The 25,084-nt window shown below is 43.6% G+C and overlaps 1 protein-coding gene across 3 annotated transcripts in view; it reads right to left on the bottom strand.

Annotated features, from left to right (window-relative positions):
* LOC126419589 (loricrin-like) overlaps window positions 1-25,084 on the bottom strand; it is a 167,062-nt gene that overhangs the window by 39,430 nt on the left and 102,548 nt on the right. For 2 of the 3 annotated variants that reach the window (XM_050086778.1, XM_050086793.1), the window contains exon 2: window positions 10,023-10,195. In XM_050086778.1, coding sequence (XP_049942735.1) covers window positions 10,023-10,195 — 173 coding nt within the window. The remainder of the gene's footprint in view (window positions 1-10,022; window positions 10,196-25,084) is intronic. The other variant, XM_050086785.1, reaches the window with a different exon arrangement.

Here is a 25,084-nt window from a genome sequence, read left to right as displayed (position 1 = left end):
AAGTTTCAGATATAGTAAATAAAGATTATATTAGATGTTAAAAAATGAATTATCTATGTCTTAACGCATTTTGAAAAAGATATTATCATAACACTACTATTATATACATGAAGTGAATATATTACAGTTGATCCTTATGCGTACTGCCACTGACCAACTAGGGAGCAATGTGACACACCGCAGTTTTAAGCACTGCCTGAAATATCACAGAAGTATTAATAATGAATTCGTAATCATAAATGGAAAGAATGAGTATTCGATAAATTATATAATTTTTGCTACTGTACAATTAGTGGGTTGATAACTGCAACATAATTGAATTTTGTTAGACAACGCCCTGGTTCCGCTATACTTTCCCAAAAGCTGTAAGGACGTCACAGTCAGAGTAAATCCCCGATTTTGCTGGCAGACAGTTCGGGTTATAAATTCAACCTTTACCTTTCGCGGGAAAGTGCCCTGCCATCTGGGCTACCCAAGCACGACTCGCGACCCCTCGTCAAAGCTTTACTTCTTCCAGGAAAGCTGTGGGAAAAAGTCGCGAGTCGTGCTTGGGTAGCTCAGTTGATGAAACATTTGCACGCGAAAAGTAGAGGTCGTATGTTTGGGTCCCAGTCCAGGCACAAAGTTTTAATCTTCCAGAAAATTACAAATCAGCACAACTCCGCTGCAAAGTGATAAATTCATTCCTGACGCAATTACTATTCGCTAACGCGATGTTTATGGAAGTACATTAATATATTCAACACTTGTCACAATACCACTTCCAGTGCTTTCTTCTACGTCTCCTTAGTCTGCATCACATAATTTGTTTTTATATTAAACAGAAAACCCTAACGTTGTGAAGACACAATTGTATGTAATCTCCTGAAGATGATCTGAAGCTCGAAACCGTTCGTGTTTTAAGGAAATCTCCTTCAAAAGTGGTTGGCAGAAGATTATCGTCAATATTAACCTTAAAATGAACAATTACGGATTTTAACATCCGTTATTGATTAACTGTATTTAACATTTCACGAGAGCATGTATGTTCTAATAACACTATGGGTCAATACGAAAGGGTTATTTTAAATACATTTTATTGCTGTTATGAGTTAAGCAAATCTACTAGTGTCCCACGCCATTATGATTACTTCAGAACTTCGTAAGAAAAGTTTCCTGACTGTGTTGTGGAACCCGACACAAATTGAAATAAAAGAAAGTTCTGAGACCGAGTACTTCGCGCACTCCACACCGTCCAAAATTACAAATTAAAACAAACAGCTCCTCGATTTGTATTGATATTAAAATAATCGTCAAATTTATCGGAAATTCCTTACTAAAAATTACTATTTTCATTTTGTAGTGCTTCTTGCGGCGTTTCGCCCTTCATCAGAAACAATTACATACATTTACAGCTTAAGGACATACTACATGAAAAATCATACGACCTAAACTATCCATTAATATTTCAGTAAATGCATTTTTGTCACTGACGGACTACAGTTGTACTCGATGGACAATTAGGTTGTGTTAGTAGAAGATTTCATAAGAATGCCAGCAATCCTTCGTAAAAAGATTGTTGCATGAACTAATGATTTTAAGGTGATACAAATGAAACGACTTGACTGCTTGCTATACACAGTACCCGCAATAGAATTAATGCACCTTTATTTCACTGTTTAAACTTCCTTTACATACTAATTCCGTAGTGAAGACAACGTTCGATTCAGGGGTATGAGTTCATCTGAGCGTCTGGTGTCTCCTTACTCAAGTTATGAAGTTCGTGTTTGTCTTATTCAGTTAACTATTATTGTTCTCTGTTTAATAACATTCTAAGGTGTTCTAGTTTTATCATGAGGGCTTTTTACTTCTGACGCAAGGACATGTACGTTGGTTGTACAAATGCAGAGCACTGCTACATGATACCTTAATTTCAGCTGTCATTCACCACTTCTCCAAACATCTGTCTGCATTCAGCCTCATTTTTTTGATAGTAAGTCAATGGTACAAAACCTGTTATAAAACATATAAGAAGGAGTTAGACCTGTCACATTAATAAATCTGTATTCTGTGTTTTACCAGTAAATTCTCCGTAAATAACGTGTTTACATAATTGTTTCTGTTCTGTTGTATTGTTCGTAACATAGTTAAAGCTACCTAAGAGAGATCACCTATAATTACATTTTAACCATCGCACATACAAGCAGTTGCTTCTCGCCAAAACGTAACTGAAGTGCTACATACAAAGCAACATATGCAACAATGTCACATGATTAAAAAGCATAGCAAACATGCATCATGTTGGTTATGACAGTTAGGTATTTAGTTAGTACATTGAAATGAGGCATATTTTTCGAATTGAAGCTGCAGAACATTCAGAATGGGTGACATATTTATTGGTTACTAATAATGTATAACATAATAATAATAATAAAGAGAACACATGACAACACAGAAATAAATACATTTTTCTTAGATCTATATCTAGACATTGTCCTATCGTTTGACTAGGGGAAATACAACACAAATTAAGCTATTGTGTTTTCATCTTTATTGATTAATTATCACGGATGGATTTGTTTCTCCAGCGTCCATTTCGTAGCATTGCTCCAAGTACAATGGAGTGATTTTGAAGTGGAATATTTTGGAAATTAGTTTTTCTTAATCTTGTAATTTATGCATCCAACTGTCTGGCCTATAACTTTTTTTTTTAGTTTCTTGTGTTATGACAAGTCCTGTGAAACTAAAATTTGAAATATCGGATTGATTGCATTATAGTTGCTCTTCAGTTTTCAGTAGCAGGTTGACCTAACAGATTATGTAACTGTTGTGATGAATTATAAGTCCCTTTGTCCACTCATTTGTATAATATTTGATCATCTGCAATCTCACTGAGCACACAGTTTAACGAATGCTCGATATTCATGGGAGAACCTCACAATTAAGGAACCTGCAGAACTGTTGAAGAATATATACTTGTCTTCCGGACTTCTAAAAGAAAACAAATCTAGTGCGTTTTCTAAACTTGTCTGGGTTTCTCCAAATTTAGGATTGTACCACGAAACCACTCTATTTCAACGAAAACACATGAAGAGAAAGAAAAACGATATTTCTCTCTGTGGAGGCATGAAGTGCACCGTAATGAAGAATCACAAAAAATGATTGTAAGTGGATGGCTTAAATGTTTATGTTTTCGAGAAGCTACATCCTGCACTGTTTCACATGAACAAAATATGTTATTGAATGGAAGACTACTGAAAGTAATATTTAAGAAAGAGTGACTAAACTCTTTACTTCAATTTATTGTGCAGGTTTCCTAACATAATGAGAGTTCGTAACTAACACTTGAATTGGCAGATCTTTGCGCACAAGTTACCCAATCAGTAAGAGAGAGAACACATACTGAGTTCTGTGAGTGATTGATGGAAACGAGGCAAGACCTTTAAGTTTAGAACTTCATCACATTTTGGACGAAATTCAATACTTTGTAGGCAAGCTGCTCTGTTTGACGTACTCCTTGTGGAGACATACTGTTCTACACTTCACCTACTTCAAACACTTAAGAATACTATCATGTGCTATCATGCGAGTTCTTTTGTCATCGTTGAGGCGTGACGAATAGTAAATTAGAACATGAGGTATAAATTGTGCTCCAGTTTTGGGAACAACCATCCCAAAGCCGGAACGCAGGGACATCTGCTGGGAAAATACCCGTAACACATGAACTGGTAATTAATTTTAAACGTAATTTCATTTTTCTTAGGTGACGTGTGCTAATAAATGTTGTGTACTGTCGGATTTAGTAACCATAAATAATATATGAACATAACAAACATTATGCTAATAAAATTGTTTCTGTAGTACGTGCATTCCCATTCTTCGTTGTCGTACACACAATTGAACGTTTAAATAAGTTAACAACTACGCTGAAATGACGCTGGTAATGCATGAGTGAAAGGACATTGCTGAACAGCTGAGTTGGTTTGGAGTGGACTAGTGTCCACAGTGGGTTCGCAATTAGGTAAACCATCTGACGTTCCTCAAAGTTTCAAACCACTTTCCCTTTTGAGCTGTTCTTATAAAGTCTCGGAGACGCTCATTTGTAATAGAATTGGCAAATTCGTTCTAGAACATATCCCAGCTCAGCGGGTTTCAAGTCACAGAGAAGTTGTTGCTACTAATCACTCGCCCTCAAAACTTTCTCAGAGGCTGGTTTCCAAGAAAATGTGAACACATTTGTCGCGTTCGTAGACCTAACCGCGGCATATGGCACATTCTGGAGAGAAGGGATGGTGTACAAAATACTAAAAACAAAGTGATACCGAAAAACCGTATCTCTCATCAACAACATGATTAACAAAAAATATTCTGCATTTAGTTGGGAGGAAATGTGAGCAAGGAGAGGAAATTAAGTAATGATCTGCCACAGTGCACCTATACACGTCTGATCTCCCCAATACCAGGTCAACAAATTTGTGCTACGCGGACGATGTTGCTTCTGCTTGTACAATCAAAGAACTCTGACAAACAGAGACAATTCTCACAGAGGATCTAGCCAAAATGAGCTCCTATTTTAGAACGTGGAGACTTAAACCCAGTACAAGTAAAACTGAAGTATGTGCATTCCATATGAACAATAAAGAAGCTAATATGGGGCTCGGAGATAAACTTAAGGAAACACTACACTCTTTGCTAAGTACCTTGGTGTCACCCTTGGCCGCACCCTTTCATACAAAAAACGTCTTGAAAATATTGCTGCCAAGATAAAGTGACAATATTATTCAGAAATTGTGTGGAATGATGTGGGGAGCTCCAGAGAATACCTTGCTCACATCATCCAATGCGCTTATCTTCTCAGCAGCCGAGTATTGTGCCTTGGAGTGGCTACACAGCTGCCTCACCAACTTGATCGACGTCCAGTTGAACCACACTGTGTGATTGATAAATGGGACAATCCGACCAACACCCATTTAGTGCCTTCGTCTGCTGAGTAGCACCTATCCTCCCACAATCCGTAAGAGCGAATCCTTGCTTAGAATTACTCATACAGGGAAACACAGCAAGTCTACGACTAAATATGCTCCGTTCAAGAAACCCACGGTTACGGCAAGTAGGACAGCTAGATGCCAATAATACCGAAATGAGGGACCTGCGGGATCAGAAATGTCAATTTACTGAAAATGCTGAAGAACGTGAGTGGTTCCGAGAGTGAAACTGTGACACTGCTGGCACGAAGCTCGACAGGAAACTAAGGATCAAATTGAAGAGACCTCGCACTGGGCATGGTCGATGCGCAGACTCGCTTTACAGATGGGGTGATACAGAGTCTCTGGCTTGTGACTGTATGGCTCTGGACCAGACAGTCAAGCACATTAGAGACGAATGCCCCTTGTATTCATAACAGGAGAGTTGGAGCAACATGGTGATAGCTGACGATATGGCTCTTACATCGATTAGGAACTCAGAACTTGACGTTTAGTTACTTTTATATGCAGTTTTATCTTTCCGTAATCGTATTATACACGGTGAAAAGCATTTAAACCGACAAACTCTGGGAGGCTGTAGGGGACATCAAAACAACTGTTTTTCCCTAATATCATTTTTTCCTATAAGGAGTATTTAAACCGGTAGAGGAAGATTTCTCTGGCGCGCGGGATTAGCCGAGCGGTCTAGAGGCGCTACAGTCATGGACTGGGCGGCTGGTTCCGGCGGAGGTTCGAGTCTTCCCTCGAGCATGGGTGTGTGTGTTTGTCCTTAGGATAATTTAGATTAAATAGTAGTGTGTGGACTGATGACCTTAGCAGATAAGTCCCATAAGATTTCACACACATTTGAACATTTTTGAAGATTTCTCTAGCGGCAAATTAATTAAACCAACAAACACTTTTCCATTTTTTACGACCAGGAGACAACACATTAACACAACCCAATTGCAGTTACAGTAGATTTTCAAAAATACCTCCATTGACACGTAAACAAAGGTTACAACGTCGGATCATGTTCTGTCTGACACGGGCAAATACCCGGGAGTATCCTGACTTGTTCCCGCTGCTGCAACTTCCGGGCAACCAGATCCTCTTCTGATGCAACAGGAGTTGCGTAAACAAGGTTGCACATCTCTCCCCACTCAAAAAAGTCCAGAGGGGATATATCTGGGGATTGAGCAGGCCATGGTACAGGACCACCTCTGCCAATCCACGTTTCTGGGAACCGTCGGTCCAGGAATCGGCGCACACGACGACTGAAATGTGCATGCGCCTCGTCATGTTGGAGCCACATGCGTTGTCTTCCAAGAATTCTGGAAATGCTCTGGCGAGTAAATTGTAATAGTGCCTGCCCTTTAATGGCCTAGGTAGCAGATACGGCCCAATTAAACAGTCCCCAACAACAGGGACCCACACATTAACGAAAAACCGCACTTGATGAGCGCTAGTAACTGTGCCATGTGGGTTATCCTCACTCCAAACATGTGAATCGTGCTTTTGAAGACTCCATCACGCCCGAACGTTGCTTCATCGGTAAACACCACAGAGGATGGAAACGTAGGATGCATTTGATACTGTTCCAGGCACCACTGCGAAAACAGTGCTCTAAGTGGATAATCAACTGGTTCCAGGTTGTGGACACGCTGTAAGTGAAATGGACGTAAAAATTTCTCTCGAAGGATTGTTCTTACATTCGTCTGGTTCGTCCCCATGTTACGTGCAATTGCACGAGTGCTGATTGAAGGATCCCGCTCCACATGCTGCAAGACAGCTTCCTCAAATTCTTACCGTGCGACGGCGTCCCTGTCCAGGTAATCTGCTAAATGACCCGGTCTCACGCAGGCGTTGGTACACAGCAGCAAAGGCCGTATGATGCGGGATACGGCGATTAGGATATTGCTGTTGATACACCCGCTGTGCGGCTCGTCCGTTGTGGTGCGCCACGTAGTACTGTGAAGGCATTGCTAATTACGCATATAAAATTTTTTTCGTGATGTTCTTTAGATTCCTATTCTTTTTCTTTTGTTCATATGGGCATTTGTAATTGTGATTTTGTAACATTCTACTGTGGTTTTTAAATGTAAAGATGTAATTGTGATTATTTCGTTTGCCAATGGATAAGTATGTTTCTTGCTTTGTACCTGTGGTAAAGTTCGTAAAGTTCTCTTTTGGAATATTATTAATTGGTAAAAATGCAGTCAATAACATTTATAAAGATTTATGTAATTTACGATAACGATATAAGATCTATAGACAGGGGACAGCGATAGTGATATCGATAGTCGAAAGGTTGTTGTGTAGTAGAGGGGATGGTGGATGGTGTGTCTGTGAAGCGTACGCGGAAAAATAGTACTGTGTTTTATGAAAAGCATACGTAATTGTATTGACAGTGATACCGAACTATCAGATTGTTAATTCTGTTAGCACTGCGGTATGTAATGCCATCGCCAGCGAACTTTAAGAGCAAAAAAACCGGACTGTGGAAGTGCCGCTAACAATACTTTGTTGTGGCCGACACGAACAGTGCTTTTATGCGAATGAACTTTGCTGGTATTGGTTTTGGGTGGTGGAACTGTTGTCTATCACATTCTATCAAGCCATGAAAGTGAAGACTAATTAACTGTGCAATATAAATGGCTTTCAGTGACGTTGTCGAAGTTTGAAATGCGAGAACAGAGTGGACATTGTTTACGGTGTGCTTCACACACAAGAACAATTCTATGAACTGTGTATTTGTGGCTAAGACTATATGAATGTGACGAACCGTGTAATTATGGATAATAGCGTCACGGACAGTGCATAAAGTGTAAAAACGAGCGATGTCTACGTAATGTACTTTGGAAGAGAGGACATGTCAACAACGTTCGTATACTGGAGTCTTGTGGTTTGTTAATCACCACGGGGTTAATGATACAGCTGTGCCGGGACTTTATTTGCGTTTCGCCGGAGAAAATTAACCAGCGGAACTGCCTGTATCCTGCTCTCATCGTCGTAACCCGCCGACATCGTGCTGCCCAACGCAACGCTTCGTATGCAACAAAAAGCTAAGGGATTTCGCCGAACGCTATCCCCTGACCTAGAAACTTTCTTTCTCTATTAAAAGTATAAGAATTACAGACTCTATTTAAATAAATTCTTTGTTTAGATTATGTTTGCTTTCTGCTAACGAAAATAAAATTACAATCAGTGAATTAAAAGTTGCCTGGTAGTCATTGTGGAAACACCAGTAAATATAAACTTTTTCCTCTCATTAGAACTAATTCTCCTTGCATGTCAAAATTATTGTAGTTATTTTATGTAGTTTTATGTATTTTTATGAGACTAGATATATGACAGTGGCTGATAAAGAGTATTTTGTCGCGAAATATGGCTTCGCGCGAAAATACGGCGACCGCCATAATTGCTTGTGTTCTGACCAATAACGTAAAAGCTGCTATTCCCGTATTGGTGCATTTCCTGACGTGAGCGGGAATTATAAATATCAGCTGTCAAATCACGTAGGGACTGTGTACCCAGTAATAAAATTTTTTGATATTGTATTGCTACGAGTCGTAGTATTAAGAGACACTGGTTATACTCAAAAGTGGGTAGACGTATGGTGAAACCCCCCAGCGTTCATGCGATTGTTAACAGTATTGTGTGTGATTCACGAAATTTTGTCACTTTTTCTAATTCCTTTCAGATATTGTCTTAGATGTCTTTGAAGTTCCAGAGGATATATACACAATTTTGTCGGTGCAGGTTAATTTCAGAGCCGTTTCTCGTGAATATTAGAGTTTTCAGTTCTTAAATAAAGTGTGACCGTGACAAATTGAGAACTATAACGAAGAATGTGGTTTTCCAAGTAGAATTTTGGATGACTTCACAGTTCAGATTTTGATAATTATTTTTCTTGTGGGTTGAGGTCATCACAGTACGCACCAACTATATCAGTGTACTCACTCTAGGTGTATCGCTCCATTAATAAACAGAGACACGACTACACTGGTGGACAACAGTTGCCTACAACCGAAGATCGTAATACGGCCTCTAACAACTGAAGATCGTAATACGGCCTCTAACAAATGAAGAGCGTAATACGGCCTCCACCGGTTTAAATAATCCTCACAGGAAAAAATGACATTAGGGAAGAATATTCGTTTTGATGTCCCCTACAACCTCCCACAGTTTGTCGGTTTAAATACTTTTCACCCTGTATACATATAGTAATGTTATGTAACTGTCCTTTTACGCTGCGTGTAACCCAAATGAATAAATAAATAAGTGGGTTGGATCAGACTGGCGAAAAACCTGCTAATTCACAGAATGCAAAGTAATGTAATCATTACTGTATGCGAGATTAGTATACACACTTGTCAAATATTAATTGTTGTACACACTACTACTTGTCTGGCAAATTAACAGGAAGGGACATGTAGAGACTCAGTTTCATAATTTGTGATAAACAGATAATTAAATAAGCAAGGAAGTACTGTCAGTATGTGATGTACATAAAAACGTAAACAATAAATTTTAATGAAGTGTTATGTGGTTATTAGGTGCACAAAGAGCAAGGTGTGTCTGCAATGTTACTGGCATCTGAAGTGTCATCACACCCGACCGACCCAGTACCAGACCTCGAACAGCCAGATCTTCTCCTGGGAGCTGCACACAGATTCATGCGTATCGTCGTCCAAACCAAAGCTGTCTCCATCAGGTCAGCCTCTGAGCTCAGCTGGGAGCTGCAGCCACTGTTATCGATACTGGCCCAGATCATGGACAACCGAACCCTCTGCAGAGATCAGCATACAGACCTATGTGTGTGCTCAACCAGGCGCTTGCCATCGTCACTGGCCCAGATGATGGAGACCAGAAGTAGCTCGACACTTGTCCGGCAGCTGTGTGCCGGCACATTTGGGTCCGGTCAGAGGTCAGCACCGCCACCACCAGCCCAGGCGAACACGGACCGTTGACAGCTGGGAGTTGTGTGCAGGGCCTATCCCAAGCCAGTGCCACCACCAGCGGCCCAGACCACGGACAGTCCCACACCCAGTTTTTGGAGCAGAGCTGCGTACCGACCTATGGGTGTCGCACCTGTTGGCGTCGGCGCGGCCCAGGTAGACGAGCCCTCTTGCCGTGGGCGGCGTCGGCGGCTCGGGGCGCGCCCACTGGCCGGCGCCGTCCTCGACGCTGCCCCCGTAGATGAGCACCACGGCGGCAGCCGGTGACGTCACCAGCAGCGCGACGACCACCTGCAGACAACGTCACCAGCGCACCGGTCTCACAGGCAGTCGGTCAAGGATCGGCACAGTGATGGTGGAGCAAGCAGTGGCAGCTCGACAACACCTGTTATAAACTTAACAATGGAGTAAATGATGTGTTGGAAGTAACGAGCCCATGCTATACGGCTGGATAGCAACAATCAGTCTCACTTCAAGAATGTGGGTGTTGCATTCCAGTAAACCTCAGTCGTTACTAGGAAAAGGAGAACATCAGTCCTCAAGGAGCGACGCTGCATGTGAGGGATAACTGACCTGACAAATCTGGAGTACACTGGACAGACACAAGATGAATGTTATCTGCTAATTGAAAGTTGTAATCTTATATGACCAGTACGGCTAACATCACTGTGTATAAAGGGAATAAAGGCATCAGTGTGTGTCCAAGATGCAAAACATGCTAAGTGAACTGGGCTGTTACAAATGAACTGTGCAGTAGAAACAGATGTTGCAGTTGGGAAAGCAGATTAGCAGGTGCAATAAATTATAAAATTGTAGTAGTACAGTAAGCGATGCGAAAATTGGGGAACATTATTGTAGTGGAAAATTTTTGTACAATGGTAGGGGGCAGTGTAATGAATAAAATACTAAAAATCCTGACTGGGGGGGGGGGGGGGGGGGTGCGAGAGTGGGGATGAGGGTGAGGGCCTTAAAATTCTATTCGTTGTTTTTCTTGATTGACTAGAAAACCGCGGCTTCTAGGCGAAATGTTTCCGAATACAAAATTTTTAAAAAAATGGCTCTGAGCACTATGGGACTTAACTTCTGAGGTCATCAGTCCCCTAGAACCTAGAACTACTTAAACCTAACTAAGGTAAGGACATCACACACATCCATGCCCGAGGCAGGATTCGAACCTGCGACCATAGCAGCAGCGCGGTTCCAGACTGAAGCGCCTAGAACCGCTCGGCCACAACGGCCGGCTGTAATCGGCCACTTTGATTTCCAATAACTCATGTACTATTTAAGTGACAAGCCTGTAATTCATACCAATTTACGTTTAGACGAGTATCTTTCTAAAGACACGGCGATTGACAAAATCGGATGAAGCATTTACATTTTGGAAATTCATTGCTCGGTGTTACTTGTATAATTCACCGTCAGATACTAAACTTTAAACTAATAAAGATATTGAAAATCTGGTTACACCATCAGAATCGACGTGCAAATAATAGTAATGTACACGTTTCTTTTTTAGGTATCATGATTCATTTGGCTATTATTAATTTATATACGAACTGTGAAATGTCTGCCATTAAACTTTCACAGAGTCCGCCATCTTTGACACTCCTGGCGCGTCTCCTTCATCAACACAGCGTCACCACGGAATTCCCGGCCACGTGGCTGGACCGGCCATTGTGCGGCATCACGCGGTTTGCTTACCTAACGTTCAACAGCACGTGGTCCCTGCCAGGCAGCGGCTTTGACGAGCGTCCTGTGTGGCCGCCCCAACTCTGAACATATACACTCCTGGAAATGGAAAAAAGAACACATTGACACCGGTGTGTCAGACCCACCATACTTGCTCCGGACACTGCGAGAGGGCTGTACAAGCAATGATCACACGCACGGCACAGCGGACACACCAGGAACCGCGGTGTTGGCCGTCGAATGGCGCTAGCTGCGCAGCATTTGTGCACCGCCGCCGTCAGTGTCAGCCAGTTTGCCGTGGCATACGGAGCTCCATCGCAGTCTTTAACACTGGTAGCATGCCGCGACAGCGTGGACGTGAACCGTATGTGCAGTTGACGGACTTTGAGCGAGGGCGTATAGTGGGCATGCGGGAGGCCGGGTGGACGTACCGCCGAATTGCTCAGCACGTGGGGCGTGAGGTCTCCACAGTACATCGATGTTGTCGCCAGTGGTCGGCGGAAGGTGCACGTGCCCGTCGACCTGGGACCGGACCGCAGCGACGCACGGATGCACGCCAAGACCGTAGGATCCTACGCAGTGCCGTAGGGGACCGCACCGCCACTTCCCAGCAAATTAGGGACACTGTTGCTCCTGGGGTATCGGCGAGGACCATTCGCAACCGTCTCCATGAAGCTGGGCTACGGTCCCGCACACCGTTAGGCCGTCTTCCGCTCACGCCCCAACATCGTGCAGCCCGCCTCCAGTGGTGTCGCGACAGGCGTGAATGGAGGGACGAATGGAGACGTGTCGTCTTCAGCGATGAGAGTCGCTTCTGCCTTGGTGCCAATGATGGTCGTATGCGTGTTTGGCGCCGTGCAGGTGAGCGCCACAATCAGGACTGCATACGACCGAGGCACACAGGGCCAACACCCGGCATCATGGTGTGGGGAGCGATCTCCTACACTGGCCGTACACCACTGGTGATCGTCGAGGGGACACTGAATAGTGCACGGTACATCCAAACCGTCATCGAACCCATCGTTCTACCATTTCTAGACCGGCAAGGGAACTTGCTGTTCCAACAGGACAATGCACGTCCGCATGTATCCCGTGCCACCCAACGTGCTCTAGAAGGTGTAAGTCAACTACCCTGGCCAGCAAGATCTCCGGATCTGTCCCCCATTGAGCATGTTTGGGACTGGATGAAGCGTCGTCTCACGCGGTCTGCACGTCCAGCACGAACGCTGGTCCAACTGAGGCGCCAGGTGGAAATGGCATGGCAAGCCGTTCCACAGGACTACATCCAGCATCTCTACGATCGTCTCCATGGGAGAATAGCAGCCTGCATTGCTGCGGAAGGTGGATATACACTGTACTAGTGCCGACATTGTGCATGCTCTGTTGCCTGTGTCTATGTGCCTGTGGTTCTGTCAGTGTGATCATGTGATGTATCTGACCCCAGGAATGTGTCAATAAAGTTTCCCCTTCCTGGGACAATGAATTCACGGTGTTCTTATTTCAATTTCCAGGAGTGTATTTCCCGGGCGCCAAAGCTCGCCTGTCACCTCACAAATTGCACGTCTATTCCCCCGCACACATCTCCGTAGCCATCGTTCACCCCCGTCTTCTATGGCCCGCGGTGCAGTGCAGTTGCCTTGGCGCCGGTTTTCGATAGCGCCACTTTGCTAGACAAGTATACTTTTACTATGGCGACACACAAACGGTTTAAAAACTCAGCCGTTTCGGAAATGCTTCCATCCTTGGCCTGAAAGCCAATGACCGTGACCTCCTGGACATGAGCTACGTCGCTTACAACAACGACTACACCGTTTCCCGCATCCCTTCGACAATATTTACAAGCCTTCCATTGCTGGCGCTGCCACCTGTCGTCTCTGAGTAGTTACTGCGTGTTGACGTCGAACATGACGGTGGTCTCAATAATTGACCTTAAAAATTTTAAATAGTTAATTATCAACTTCTTGCCAAATCCAGTTCTTGGGGCAGACACCTATTTGAAGTCGAATCTTGCATCATCTTGGAAACATTTCTGCGTACTTCCAGCACAGGAACATAGAACATAGTACCAAAACCTGCTGACCAGGTTGCAGGAGGCCGTCAATACCAAGTGTTGTGGGAACGAGTCCAGGGAGGAAGGTGTCTTTGTTTGTTGAACATGCCCCACCTCACTCTGCGAAGGGCACAGCCACACTTGTTGCTTCTTTGGGCCATCTCTTATTGCCTCCTGCCCCGCACATTCTCCTGAAATGGCACCCAGTGAGTTTCTCCTCTTTCTGCAAAAGAAAACAGTCATTGCTTGGCGGGCATTTCCTCAATCATGACGAGGTGACTTTGAAGGAGCAACGATTCCTTAACGGCCAAAATGGAGACTTCTACAAAATTAGGTTTCCACCAAATCATCTATTACACAGAAAAATGTATCACGTTCTTGGGTGAACTAACTTCTTACCAAGTTTACTGGTTGCAACCTGATTTTTACCAGATGGTAATCAAAATTGATATTACATTTATCACTCACATTTTAGTTAAAAGTACATCACGCTAGTCTGCGTTATATAGCTGCAATAAATACGGCAAAATCTCTAACAAAAACATCACAGAGAGACATTTCGGAAACGTTGGTGAGTAATGTACAACACAATATATACGGGTCACGAGTTTGCTTACAAATTATATAATTTGAATGAACCGCACAAATTGAAGCGATAAGATATAAAGAATGGACTGAACATTATAAAAGGTATTTGGTTTAACCCCAGGGCAAATGCTTCTACTACTGCTGACGAAAGGAACAGAGAATCATAAAAAAAGACTTACTTACTTCAGGAGAGCAAGACGCTATAATAAGAAACCAAAAGAATAAAAAATCACCAGACCAGAGGGTATAAATAAAGAACTCAAAGAATGGAGGGCCTTTACTCAAACTCCACCTTCTTCATCTAACAAATACCTGCTGGCTTACAATGAAGATCCTCGATACATGGTTAAAGACAACTGCTTCTCCTCTATTTTAGAAAGGGGAAAGAAATAAACCCGCAAACTACAGAGGTATAAGTATACTAAATTCAGCTTAGAAACAATACTCTGGTACATTAAAGCCAACAGCAGATCACTCTTGCACGAAAAACAGAATGGTTTTCGAAAAGGGTGAGATTATATTGACGATATATGAAACAGCTAATAAAACAAAATAAAAAAATTGCCCACCTATGGGGCCTTCGCTGAGGTAGTCAGGCGTGCACTACGGAATATAATGGTTACACGGCGCTATCCTCAGCGCATAATAACGTGTATAACAACAGCATAAAATGGTACGTGTTTCGGACATAGTTCATCTCATTACAGTGGAGAAATATAGTTATTAATCAGGGATTAAGATAGGTGTGTGTATTATCATCCACGATTTTTAACATTTATGTGGACGATGTCCTGCACGAATGGAAGGATTAGGCACCATATGAAATTAGGAAAGGCTGTTTTAAATGTGTCAGCATACACTGATGACCTAGTGTTTATGCAAAACACAGAAGATAATCTTCATGGAGCTATTTCTTTATTACATGAGATTTGAAAAAAATATAACATTAAAATTTCTACTTCAAAATCAGTAAACATGGTATTTAGGGCAAACACTCAGTAAGAGCAAAGATTACTTCGAATGACAGGACTATAGAACACGTTCAAAATTATAATTACTTACGCTGGCTTAGAGATATAAGTAATAAATTAGGATGATGCCGGGCAATGTGCGAAGCTATTCGAAGGACGCTGAAAACAGCGCTGGTCGACACACATCTGAAGCTATAGAAGATGATGGCACTGCCGGTTATTCTATGTTGTTGTTGTTGTTGTTGTGGTGGTCTTCAGTGCAAAGACTGGTTTGATGCAGCGCTACATTCTACTCTATCCTGTGCAAGTTTCTTCATCTCAGAGTAACTACTGCAACCTACATCCTTCTGAATCTGCTTGGTGTATTCATCTCTTGGTCTCCCTCTACGATTTAACCTCCGTCGCTTCCCTCCAGTACTAAACTGGTGATCCCTTGATGCCACAGAACATGTCCTACCAACCGATCCCTTCTTGTAGTCAAGTTGTGCTACGAAATCCTCTTCTCCCCAATTCTATTCAATACCTCCTCATTAGTTATGTGATCTACCCATCTAATCTTCAGGATTCTTCTGTGGCTGGCTCTGAGCACTATGGGACTCAACTGCTGACGTCATTAGTCCCCTAGAACTTAGAACTAGTTAAACCTAACTAACCTAAGGACATCACAAACATCCATGCCCGAGGCAGGATTCGAACCTGCGACCGTAGCGGTCTCGCGGTTCCAGACTGCAGCGCCTTTAACCACACGGCCACTTCGGCCGGCAGCATTCTTCTGTAGCACCACATTTCGAAAGCTTCTATTCTCTTCTTGTCCAAACTATTTATCGTCCGTGTTTCACTACCATACATGGTTACAATCCATGCAAATACTTTCAGAAAGGACTTCCTGACACTTCAATCTATACTCGATGTTAACAAACTTCTCTTCTTCAGAAACGCTTATCTTGAAGTTGTCAGTCTACATTTAATATGCTCCATACTTCGACCATCGCCAGTTATTTTGCTCCACAAAGCAAAACTCATGTACTACTTTAAGTGTCTCAGTTCCTAATCTAATTCCCCCAGCGTCACCTGATCTAATTCGACGCCATTCCACTATCTTCGTTTTGTTTTTGTTCATGGTCATACTGTATCCTCCTTTTAAGACACCGTCCATTCCGTCGAACTGCTCTTCCCGGTTCTTTACTCTCTCACACAGAATTACAATGTCATCGTCAAACCTCAGCGATATTATTTCTTCTCTCTGGACTTTAATTCCTACTCCAATTTTTTCTTTTGTTTCCTTTACTGTTGCTCAATATATTGATTGAATAACATCGGGGAGAGACAACAACCCTGTCTCACTCCCTTCTCAATCACTGCTTCCCCGTCGTGCCCCTCGACTCTTATAACTGCCATCTGGTTTCTGTACAGATTGTAAATAGCCTTTCGCTCCCTGTATTTTACTCCTGCATGTTATTCCATACGGCAGGGAAACGTAGACATTAAGACAGAAACACCTGATCCATATACACTACTGGTCATTAAAATTGCTACACCACGAAGATCACGTGCTACAGAAGCGAAATTTAACCGACAGGAAGAAGATGCTGTGATATGCAAATGATTAACTTTTCAGAGCATTCACACGATGTTGGCGCCGGTGGCGACACCCACAACCTCCAGACGTGAGGAAAGTTTCCAACCGATTTCTCATACACAAACAGCAGTTGACCGGTGAAACGTTGTTGTGATGCCTCGTGTAAGGAGGAGAAATGCGTACCATAACGTTTCCGACTTTGATAAAGGTCGGATTGTAACCTATCGCGATTGCGGTTTATCGTATCGCGACATTGGTGCTCGCGTTGGTCGAGATCCAATGACTGTTAGCAGAATATGGATCGGTGGGTCCAGGAGGGTAATACGGAACGCCGTGCTGGATCCCAACGGCCTCCTATCACTAGCAGTCGAGATGACAGGCATCTTATCCGCATGGCTGTAACGGATCGTGCAGCCACGTCTCGATCCCTGAGTCAATAGATGTGGACGTTTGCAAGACAACAACCATCTGCACGAACAGTTCGATGACGTTTGCAGAAGCATGGACTATCAGCTCGGAGACCATGGCTGCGGTTACCCTTGACGCTGCATCACAGACAGGAGTGCCTGCGATGGTGTACTCAACAACGAACCTGGGAGCACGAATGGCAAAACGTCATTTTTTTCTGATGAATCCAGGTTCTGTTGACAGCATCATAATGGTCGCATCCGTGTTTGGCGACATCGCGGTGAACGCACATTGGAAGCGAGTATTCATCATCGCCATACTGCCGTGTCAGCCGGCGTAATGGTATGAAGTGTCATTGGTTACACGTCTCGGTCACCTCTTGTTCGCATTGATGGCACATAGAACAGTGGACATTACATTTCGGAATGTTACGACCCGTGGCTTAACCCTTCATTCGATCCCTGCGAAACCTTACATTTCAGCAGGATAATGTACGACCGCATGTTGCAGGTCCTGTACGGGCCTTCCTGGAACAAAAAATGTTCGACTGCTGCCCTGGCCAGCACATTCTCCAGATCTCTCACCAATTGAAATCGTCTGGTCAATGGTGGCTGAGCAACTGGCTCGTCACAATAAGCTACTCTTGATCAGCTGTGGTATCGTGTTGAAGCAGCAAGGGGAGCTGTACCTGTACACGCCATCCAAGGTCTGTTTGACTCAATGCCCAGGCGTATCAAGGCCGTTATTACGGCCAGAGGTGGTTGTTCTGGGTACTGATTTCTCAGGATCTATGCACCCAAATTGCGTGAAAATGTAATCACATATCAGTTCTAGTGTGTTATATTTGTCAAATGAATACCCGTTTTCCATCTGCATTTCTTCTTGGTGTAGCAATTTTAATGGCCAGTAGTGTACAAGTCACAGAAATGGAATTCCTAACGGTACTACTGGGATACACACGCCTTGATAAAATAAGAAATCAGGAAACACGTAATCAGCTACAAATATCTGCAATATTGGATAAAAAGACGAATAAAGGAGCAAATGGGAACAGCATTTAGAAGGAATTGATAATACAAGGATTCAGAATATGGCACAGTCATACACAGTTATTGATGCAAGAGACCAGGAAGGCTGAAGCAAAGATGATTCAGGCCAGAACAGGCAGAAGTGCCTCATCCCTGAAAGGATAATAATGATGATGGTGACTCATATATAAATGTCTAAGCGAACCTTTGCTTAGAAAGTAGCCTGTCGGATTCGAATAATAGTCGCAGAAGCCCTTCATTACACTGTTGGTGAGATGTCTGCACGTAACAGTACCTTTGAGCATCCGTCAATGTCTTTAAGAGCCCACATTCAGCTCGGAACTGTAGCGCGTTCTGGCGTCGCAGTAGCCAGCTGGCCTGGTGACGCAGCGGCTGGCCGGCACAGTAGTTTCGCAGTCCCACTGACGTGGAAGGACTGCTGCGTCCTGCTCGGCCGCCACGGCAGCGCCTGACAGCTCTGTGCGCCGTCACGGCACGCAATTACCGGCTATCGTTCGATCGGCCCATTTGCCCGCCATCGCGGACGTCGCTGATGAACGCAGAATATTGAGCCGCCACGGGGATGCCAGCGCACATTAAAGGCGGCCCTAATTAAAGCGCCTTTTTCGATTACCGGAAAAGTCTGGGCGAACTAGCTGCTACCATGTCCTAAATCTGTCAGCACTACACGCTCTCAATTTCAACATTTTAATTTACTCCAGCTACATGTACATCGGAAGCCTGGAGGTTTCTTTTAAATTCAGTACAGTATGAAATTTGCCGTTAGCGTCACTTCCGAATATTAAAACCGTAGCATAACAGTAAAACTACGCATAAAGGAAAAACTTCCTTTACTTCCTCCCAGGTAGATGCCGTGTTTCTTGACTTTCACAATGCGTTCGATACAGTTCCGCACAGTCGTTTAATGAACAAAGTAAGAGCGTATGGACTATCAGACCAATTGTGTGATTGGATTGAAGAGTTCCTAGATAACAGAACGCAGCATGTCATTCTCAATGGAGAGAAGTCTTCGCAAGTAAGAGGGATTTCAGGTGTGCCGCAGGGGAGTGTCGTAGGACCGTTTCTATTCACAATATACATAAATGACCTTGTGGATGACATCGGAAGTTCACTGAGACTTTTTGCGGATCTTGCTGTGGTATATCGAGAGGTTGCAACAATGGAAAATTGTACTGAAATGCAGGAGGATCTGCAGCGAATTGACGCATGGTGCAGGGAATGGCAATTGAATCTCAATGTAGACAAGTGTAATGTGCTGCGAATACAAAGAAAGAAAGATCCCTTATCATTTAGCTACAATATAGCAGGTCATCAACTGGAAGCAGTTAATTCCATAAATTATCTGGGAGTACGCATTAGGAGTGATTTAAAATGGAATGATCATATAAAGTTGATAGTCGGTAAAGCAGATGCCAGATTGAGATTCATTGGAAGAATCCTAAGGAAATGCAATCCGAAAACAAAAGAAGTAGTTTACAGTACGCTTGTTCGCTCACTGCTTGAATACTGCTCACCAGTGTGGGATCCGTACCAGATAGGGTTGACAGAAGAGATAGAGAAGAGCCAACGGAGAGCAGCGCGCTTCGTTACAGGATCGTTTAGTAATCGCGAAAGCGTTACGGAGGTGATAGATAAAGTCCAATGGAAGACTGTGCGGGAGAGACTCTCAGTAGCTCGGTATGGGCTTTTGTTGAAGTTTCGAGAACATACCTTCTCCAAGGAGTCGAGCAGTATATTGCTCCGTCCTACGTATACCTCGCGAAGAGACCATGAGGATAAAATCAGAGAGATTAGAGCCCACACAGAGGCCTACCGACAATCCTCCTTTCTACGAACAATACGAGACTGGAATAGAAGGGAGAACCGACAGAGATACTCAAGGTACCCTCCGCCACGCACCGTCAGGTGGCTTGCGGAGTATGGATGTAGACGTAGATGTAGACTTAACCTGAGTCTGGCGCAGAACGAGGGAAATTATGCAGCCGTAAAAATATTTAAACTTCTTCCAACTGAATTAAAAATGCTGCTAATCAATAAGAATAAGTTTAAATCTATAAATAAACAACGACGTAACCAGTCAGTAAATTTTAAATTCTTTATTTACGACGCGCTTGGATGCGCAGCTCCATAGTCAGGACGCTTACAATGTGTAGTTCAGGTGCATCGCTCTTGGGAAACCAACGATGTCGAAATATCTGTAGAGTTTTCTTTATCACTCGCTTTTTGTGAATTATTTTCGTGAATTAGCAAGAAGAAATATTTTGAAACAAGTTGCACCTCAGACTACTTCATATGCAGTTCATCTTACTTTTTTCATTTTGTTGTTATAATCCTCTTCTTGCACGTACAGTAGCATATATTATTTTTTTTAAACATATTGATTTATCATCCAGTTTAGTTTATACAACAAAACTCACAATTTAGTTACTATCTTTTATATTGTGCGATACATTTGAAAAATAAACTCGGCAACGTATTCGTTTATATAGAAACTAGCTACCTATCTCGCCTTCGCACTGGTTTATAAAATATCTACCGTCGGACGATTTGTCTAGCGGAGGTGTGATAAATTATATACATAAATCTTTTATCTATCAGTTGCAACTGTATCCAAACCCCCACAGTACCATTCCTATCCGGTACCCTTACTCGTGACGAGTAATGGTGTCCTTATGCTAACATAAGGAAAATAAGAAATCGTTCAGTCCAAAAAAAGCAGTAACTGCGCGTACAAAGAACTCCGTGTATTACGAATTGCTTCCCCAGGTGCAACTATCATTGCTAAAATTTATTGTCAACACCTGAGACGTCTTGCAAACGGTTTCCAAGAATAATGATCAGGAAGACCGAGTGAAGTGCTGCTACCCAACGATAACGACCATCCTCTCTCTGCTAGACTGACAAAAAACACTATGCAGGAGTTGGGTTGCGAAGTCATTCCGCACCCACCTTATTTACCGGATCTTGCACACTCAGATTTTCACATTTTCCACTCTGTAGCGAACAGCCTTTCCGGATGAAAATAAGCTCATAACACGGCTCGGCGAGTTCTTCGTCTCAAAACCACGTGTTTTTTTTACAATCGTGGATTCTAAAACTTACCTCGTCTTCGGCAGACGGTTGTAAATAGTAAAGGAGAGTATATTACTGATGACTAAAGTCTCTGTTACGTGTATCTGTTCTGTTTACTAAACTTATGAGAAACGCTACGAGCTTATGCGCCAACCGAAGTTCCTTCTGACCGTTTATTCCCCTCTCCATATGACTCCTCAGCGACAATACCACAGACTAGCAGAGTGAAGAACATCGCAGGTGTTCCTGCAGCCTGAAGTCTAAGAGATTTTTTTCTCTTTTCCGGCTCCATTACCCCTCGGACGCCGCTCCTCCCCGTTACCTTCATCCCGGTTTCTGTATCTGGCAAGGATTTCATACTAGGTATTTAGTGCACGCCAGCTATAGGACGCCAGTAAACTATGTCCAAAGCATTAGAGGTGACATTTCTCTGTCCGCCCCCGGTAGCTGAGTGACGCCGGCACAGTAGCTCAGCGCGTTCGGTCCGAGGGCTGCGTGCTCTCTGTAATAAAAAAAAATCAACTATCAACTTGAACGGATGTCTTGTGACGTCCGCCCAGACCAGACGTAACGATTTATATCGAACAAAAGGAAAAGGGGAAAAAAAAGTGGTCAGCGCGACAGAATGTCAGTCATAAGGGCCCGGGTTCGATTCCTGGCTGGGTTGGAGATTTTCTGCCCTCAGAGATTGGGTGTTGTGGTGTTCTAATCATCATCGTTTCATCCCCATCGATGCCTAAGTCGCCGAAGTGGCGTCAAATCGGAGATTTGCACCCGGCGAACGGTCTACCCGACGGGAAGCCCTAGTCAAGCGACATTTGCGTTTAACGTTACTCGGACCAAAAAAAAACATTTTGAATACGTGTTTAACAATGCGTTGGCGCACCTTTGTAACGCAGTGCAACAGTGATCCCTCATGGCATGGATTCGACAAGTTTTTGGTAGGACACTGGACGTTTGTGGCACCAGATGTATACGCTCAGATCAAGCGACTCCCGTAAATTACGGGCCATTGATTTGTAGCGTCTCAGATATGCAAGTATTCCATCAGGTTCAGATAACGTGAATTTGATGGCCAAGGCATGAATGAAAGTTTATCACTATCATGCTCCGCAAACCACTGTAGCACGACTCTAGCCTTGTGGTGTGGGCAGTTACTGTGCTGGAAGAAGCCATAGACATCGGCGACGATATCAAGCGCTAAGGGCAGGGCACAGTTGTGATGGTGCCTTCGGTTACTGCCACAGGCCCCGTGGAAGACAAGGCGAACGTTCCCCAAGGCATAATACTGCCGCCACCGTTCTGAACCCAAGGCGGCAGTCGCTCGTCTGGATGAGTGCATCTGGACACGACCATCGACCCGGTCTAACAAGAATCGTGATTCATCCAATCAGGTGTCATGTTACCATTGATCGATGTCGTTAAGAGCGGCGGAAGGTGATCATATGCTAATTGCACATTGCAAACATCGCATTAAAATTACGCCATTTCTCTTCAACTGCAAGCCAGAAATTGCACATTTTTCTCCAAATGCGAGTCGAAAGTTATACTAAAACAACGTCAGTTTTCCTATAATGGATGCTAATATGCAAATGGAAATGGAAATGCCGTGTGGCTAGGGCCTCCCGTCGGGTAGACCGTTCGCCTGGTGCAAGTCTTTCGAGCTGACCCACTTCGGCGACTTGCGTGTCGATGGGAATGAAATGATGATGATAAGGACAACACAACACCCAGTCCCTCAGCGGAGAAAATCTCCAACCCAGCCGGTAATCGAACCGGGGCCGTTAGGTACGACATTCCCTCGCGCTGACGACTCAGGTACCAGGGGCGGACCAATATGCAAATAAAACGGATTAAAATATTTTTGCAGCACTCTCTCCCTGGTTCTAGAAACCAGTGTCGAGTGTTGCAATGACAGTCAGACACACTACGACCAACTCAGAGCAGGGACGCAGTTAAATGTCTTCGACTGCGCTTGCTCTGATGTGACGTCATCCCTACCAGCACTGATAGTGCTACATTGTTCATACCAACAGGTCAGTATCTTCCTATGAGTACTGTATGTAAGGAATTGTGCAAGCACAGAGTGTGAGGGATTGTAACAGCGCAGGGCTGAGTGGTTTGTCGTAACTCGGGTTCGAGTTCTGCTGCTACGAACCTTTTTCCTTGTATGTTGTATGTTAACCGGGGACCTAGAAACGACGGAGAGGCTCCGTCCCCGCCACAACCGCAGTGGTCCACAATCACACGGCGACTCCCGCAGTCCACTTCACCCCTCCGCCGCCCCACACCGAACCCAGGGCTATTGTGCGGTTCGGCCCCTGGCGGAACCCCCCCCCCCCCCCCCCCCCACCAGGGAAAGTCTCACACCAGACGAGTGTAGCCCCTATGTTTGCGTGGTAGAGTAATGGTGGCGTACGCGTACGTGGAGAACTTGTGTGCGCTGCAATCGCCGACATAGTGTAACTGAGGCGGAATAACGGAAACCAGCCCGCATTCGCCGAGACAGATGGAAAACCGCCTAAAAGCCATCCACAGACTGGACGGCTCACCGGACCTCGACACAAGTCCGCCGGGCAGATTCGTGCCGGGAACCAGGCGCTCCTTCCCGCTCCGGAAAGCCGTGCGTTAGACTTTATTTTACTCCTCTAAATCTTAAACTATTAATTCTAAAATTTAATACATCGGCTGTTACAGCTGTGCTTTCTGCATTCTACATGCATGAACTGCTAACTCATACATCTGCTGAGAATTGGCGTACCGGCCGCTATGAAAAACTTTTCATACGATTTTAAGAAAACTATTTAATGAAAAAATTTATTTCTGCACATACTGCAATCCGATATCCTCTATCGATAAACGACTCAATTTGCTGTCGGTATTCATCACAGTTACTGTGCTGCATCAAATTAAGTGAAGCATAACACGAAATTTTAAAAAGATTGAAGAAATAAAAACGCATTGCCTAAATTTTACGTATGGTTGATTTTAGGTGCGTATGAAATTTGGAAAAGATATCGAAAATTTATTTAATACTGAGAGCAGAAAGAATCTCGTTTAATTCCAGCGATATCGGTTTTTATAACCGTCATATGGTCGCGCATGATGCGCCCATTTCAGTCGCTATTTCATAAACGGTTCAAGATGTTGAAACGAAATATTTTGCAAATGATATCACACAAAGGGACAGATGTATTTTATGACATGTACTTGAAATTTTTTTTTATTCGCCGAGATTTGGAAACAACTCGATCGTAGCAGTGAGAGGGTTGGCGGAACATGACGCATGAATATGCCAAAAGCGCTTAATTTCGCTAAGCGTAGACAATGAGGGTTTTTCGACCAGCAGTTCACATATGATTTCTGTAGCTTGCTCGTTAACTGCGTGGACAAGCAATTTGTCAAGTCAGGTTTAATTCTCATTACTGTTATGTTTTTTATTTTATTTCATTCCTCATTTAAATGATTAATTAAATATTTAAAAACGCTACTGTTACACATTGTTCATCATTACATTCAGAACACATCTCCTAACAGCACTTCGAAAACGTCGTAGTAAGTTAATATGAAGGGTGAACTTCACTCCGATTTTACTAATCTGAGTCAGATCGAGTTTCTTATGACGCACGGACATGCCAAGTAAGAACACTCGTTGCTGTATGTTATTTACAAATAGGACTGGAACGAAGATGGCAGCGATGGTGTGTGTGCTTCTAGGGCAGTGCCGCAGTGACATCTTGGTTTTTCTCCGGACTCACTTGCTCCTTGAAACAA

This window comes from Schistocerca serialis, chromosome 1 (genome assembly GCF_023864345.2).
Source record: "Schistocerca serialis cubense isolate TAMUIC-IGC-003099 chromosome 1, iqSchSeri2.2, whole genome shotgun sequence".
Taxonomy (NCBI): Eukaryota; Metazoa; Arthropoda; class Insecta; order Orthoptera; family Acrididae; genus Schistocerca; species Schistocerca serialis.
The sequence above is the reverse complement of the archived record's forward strand: the minus strand, read 5'-3'. Positions and strand labels throughout refer to the sequence as shown.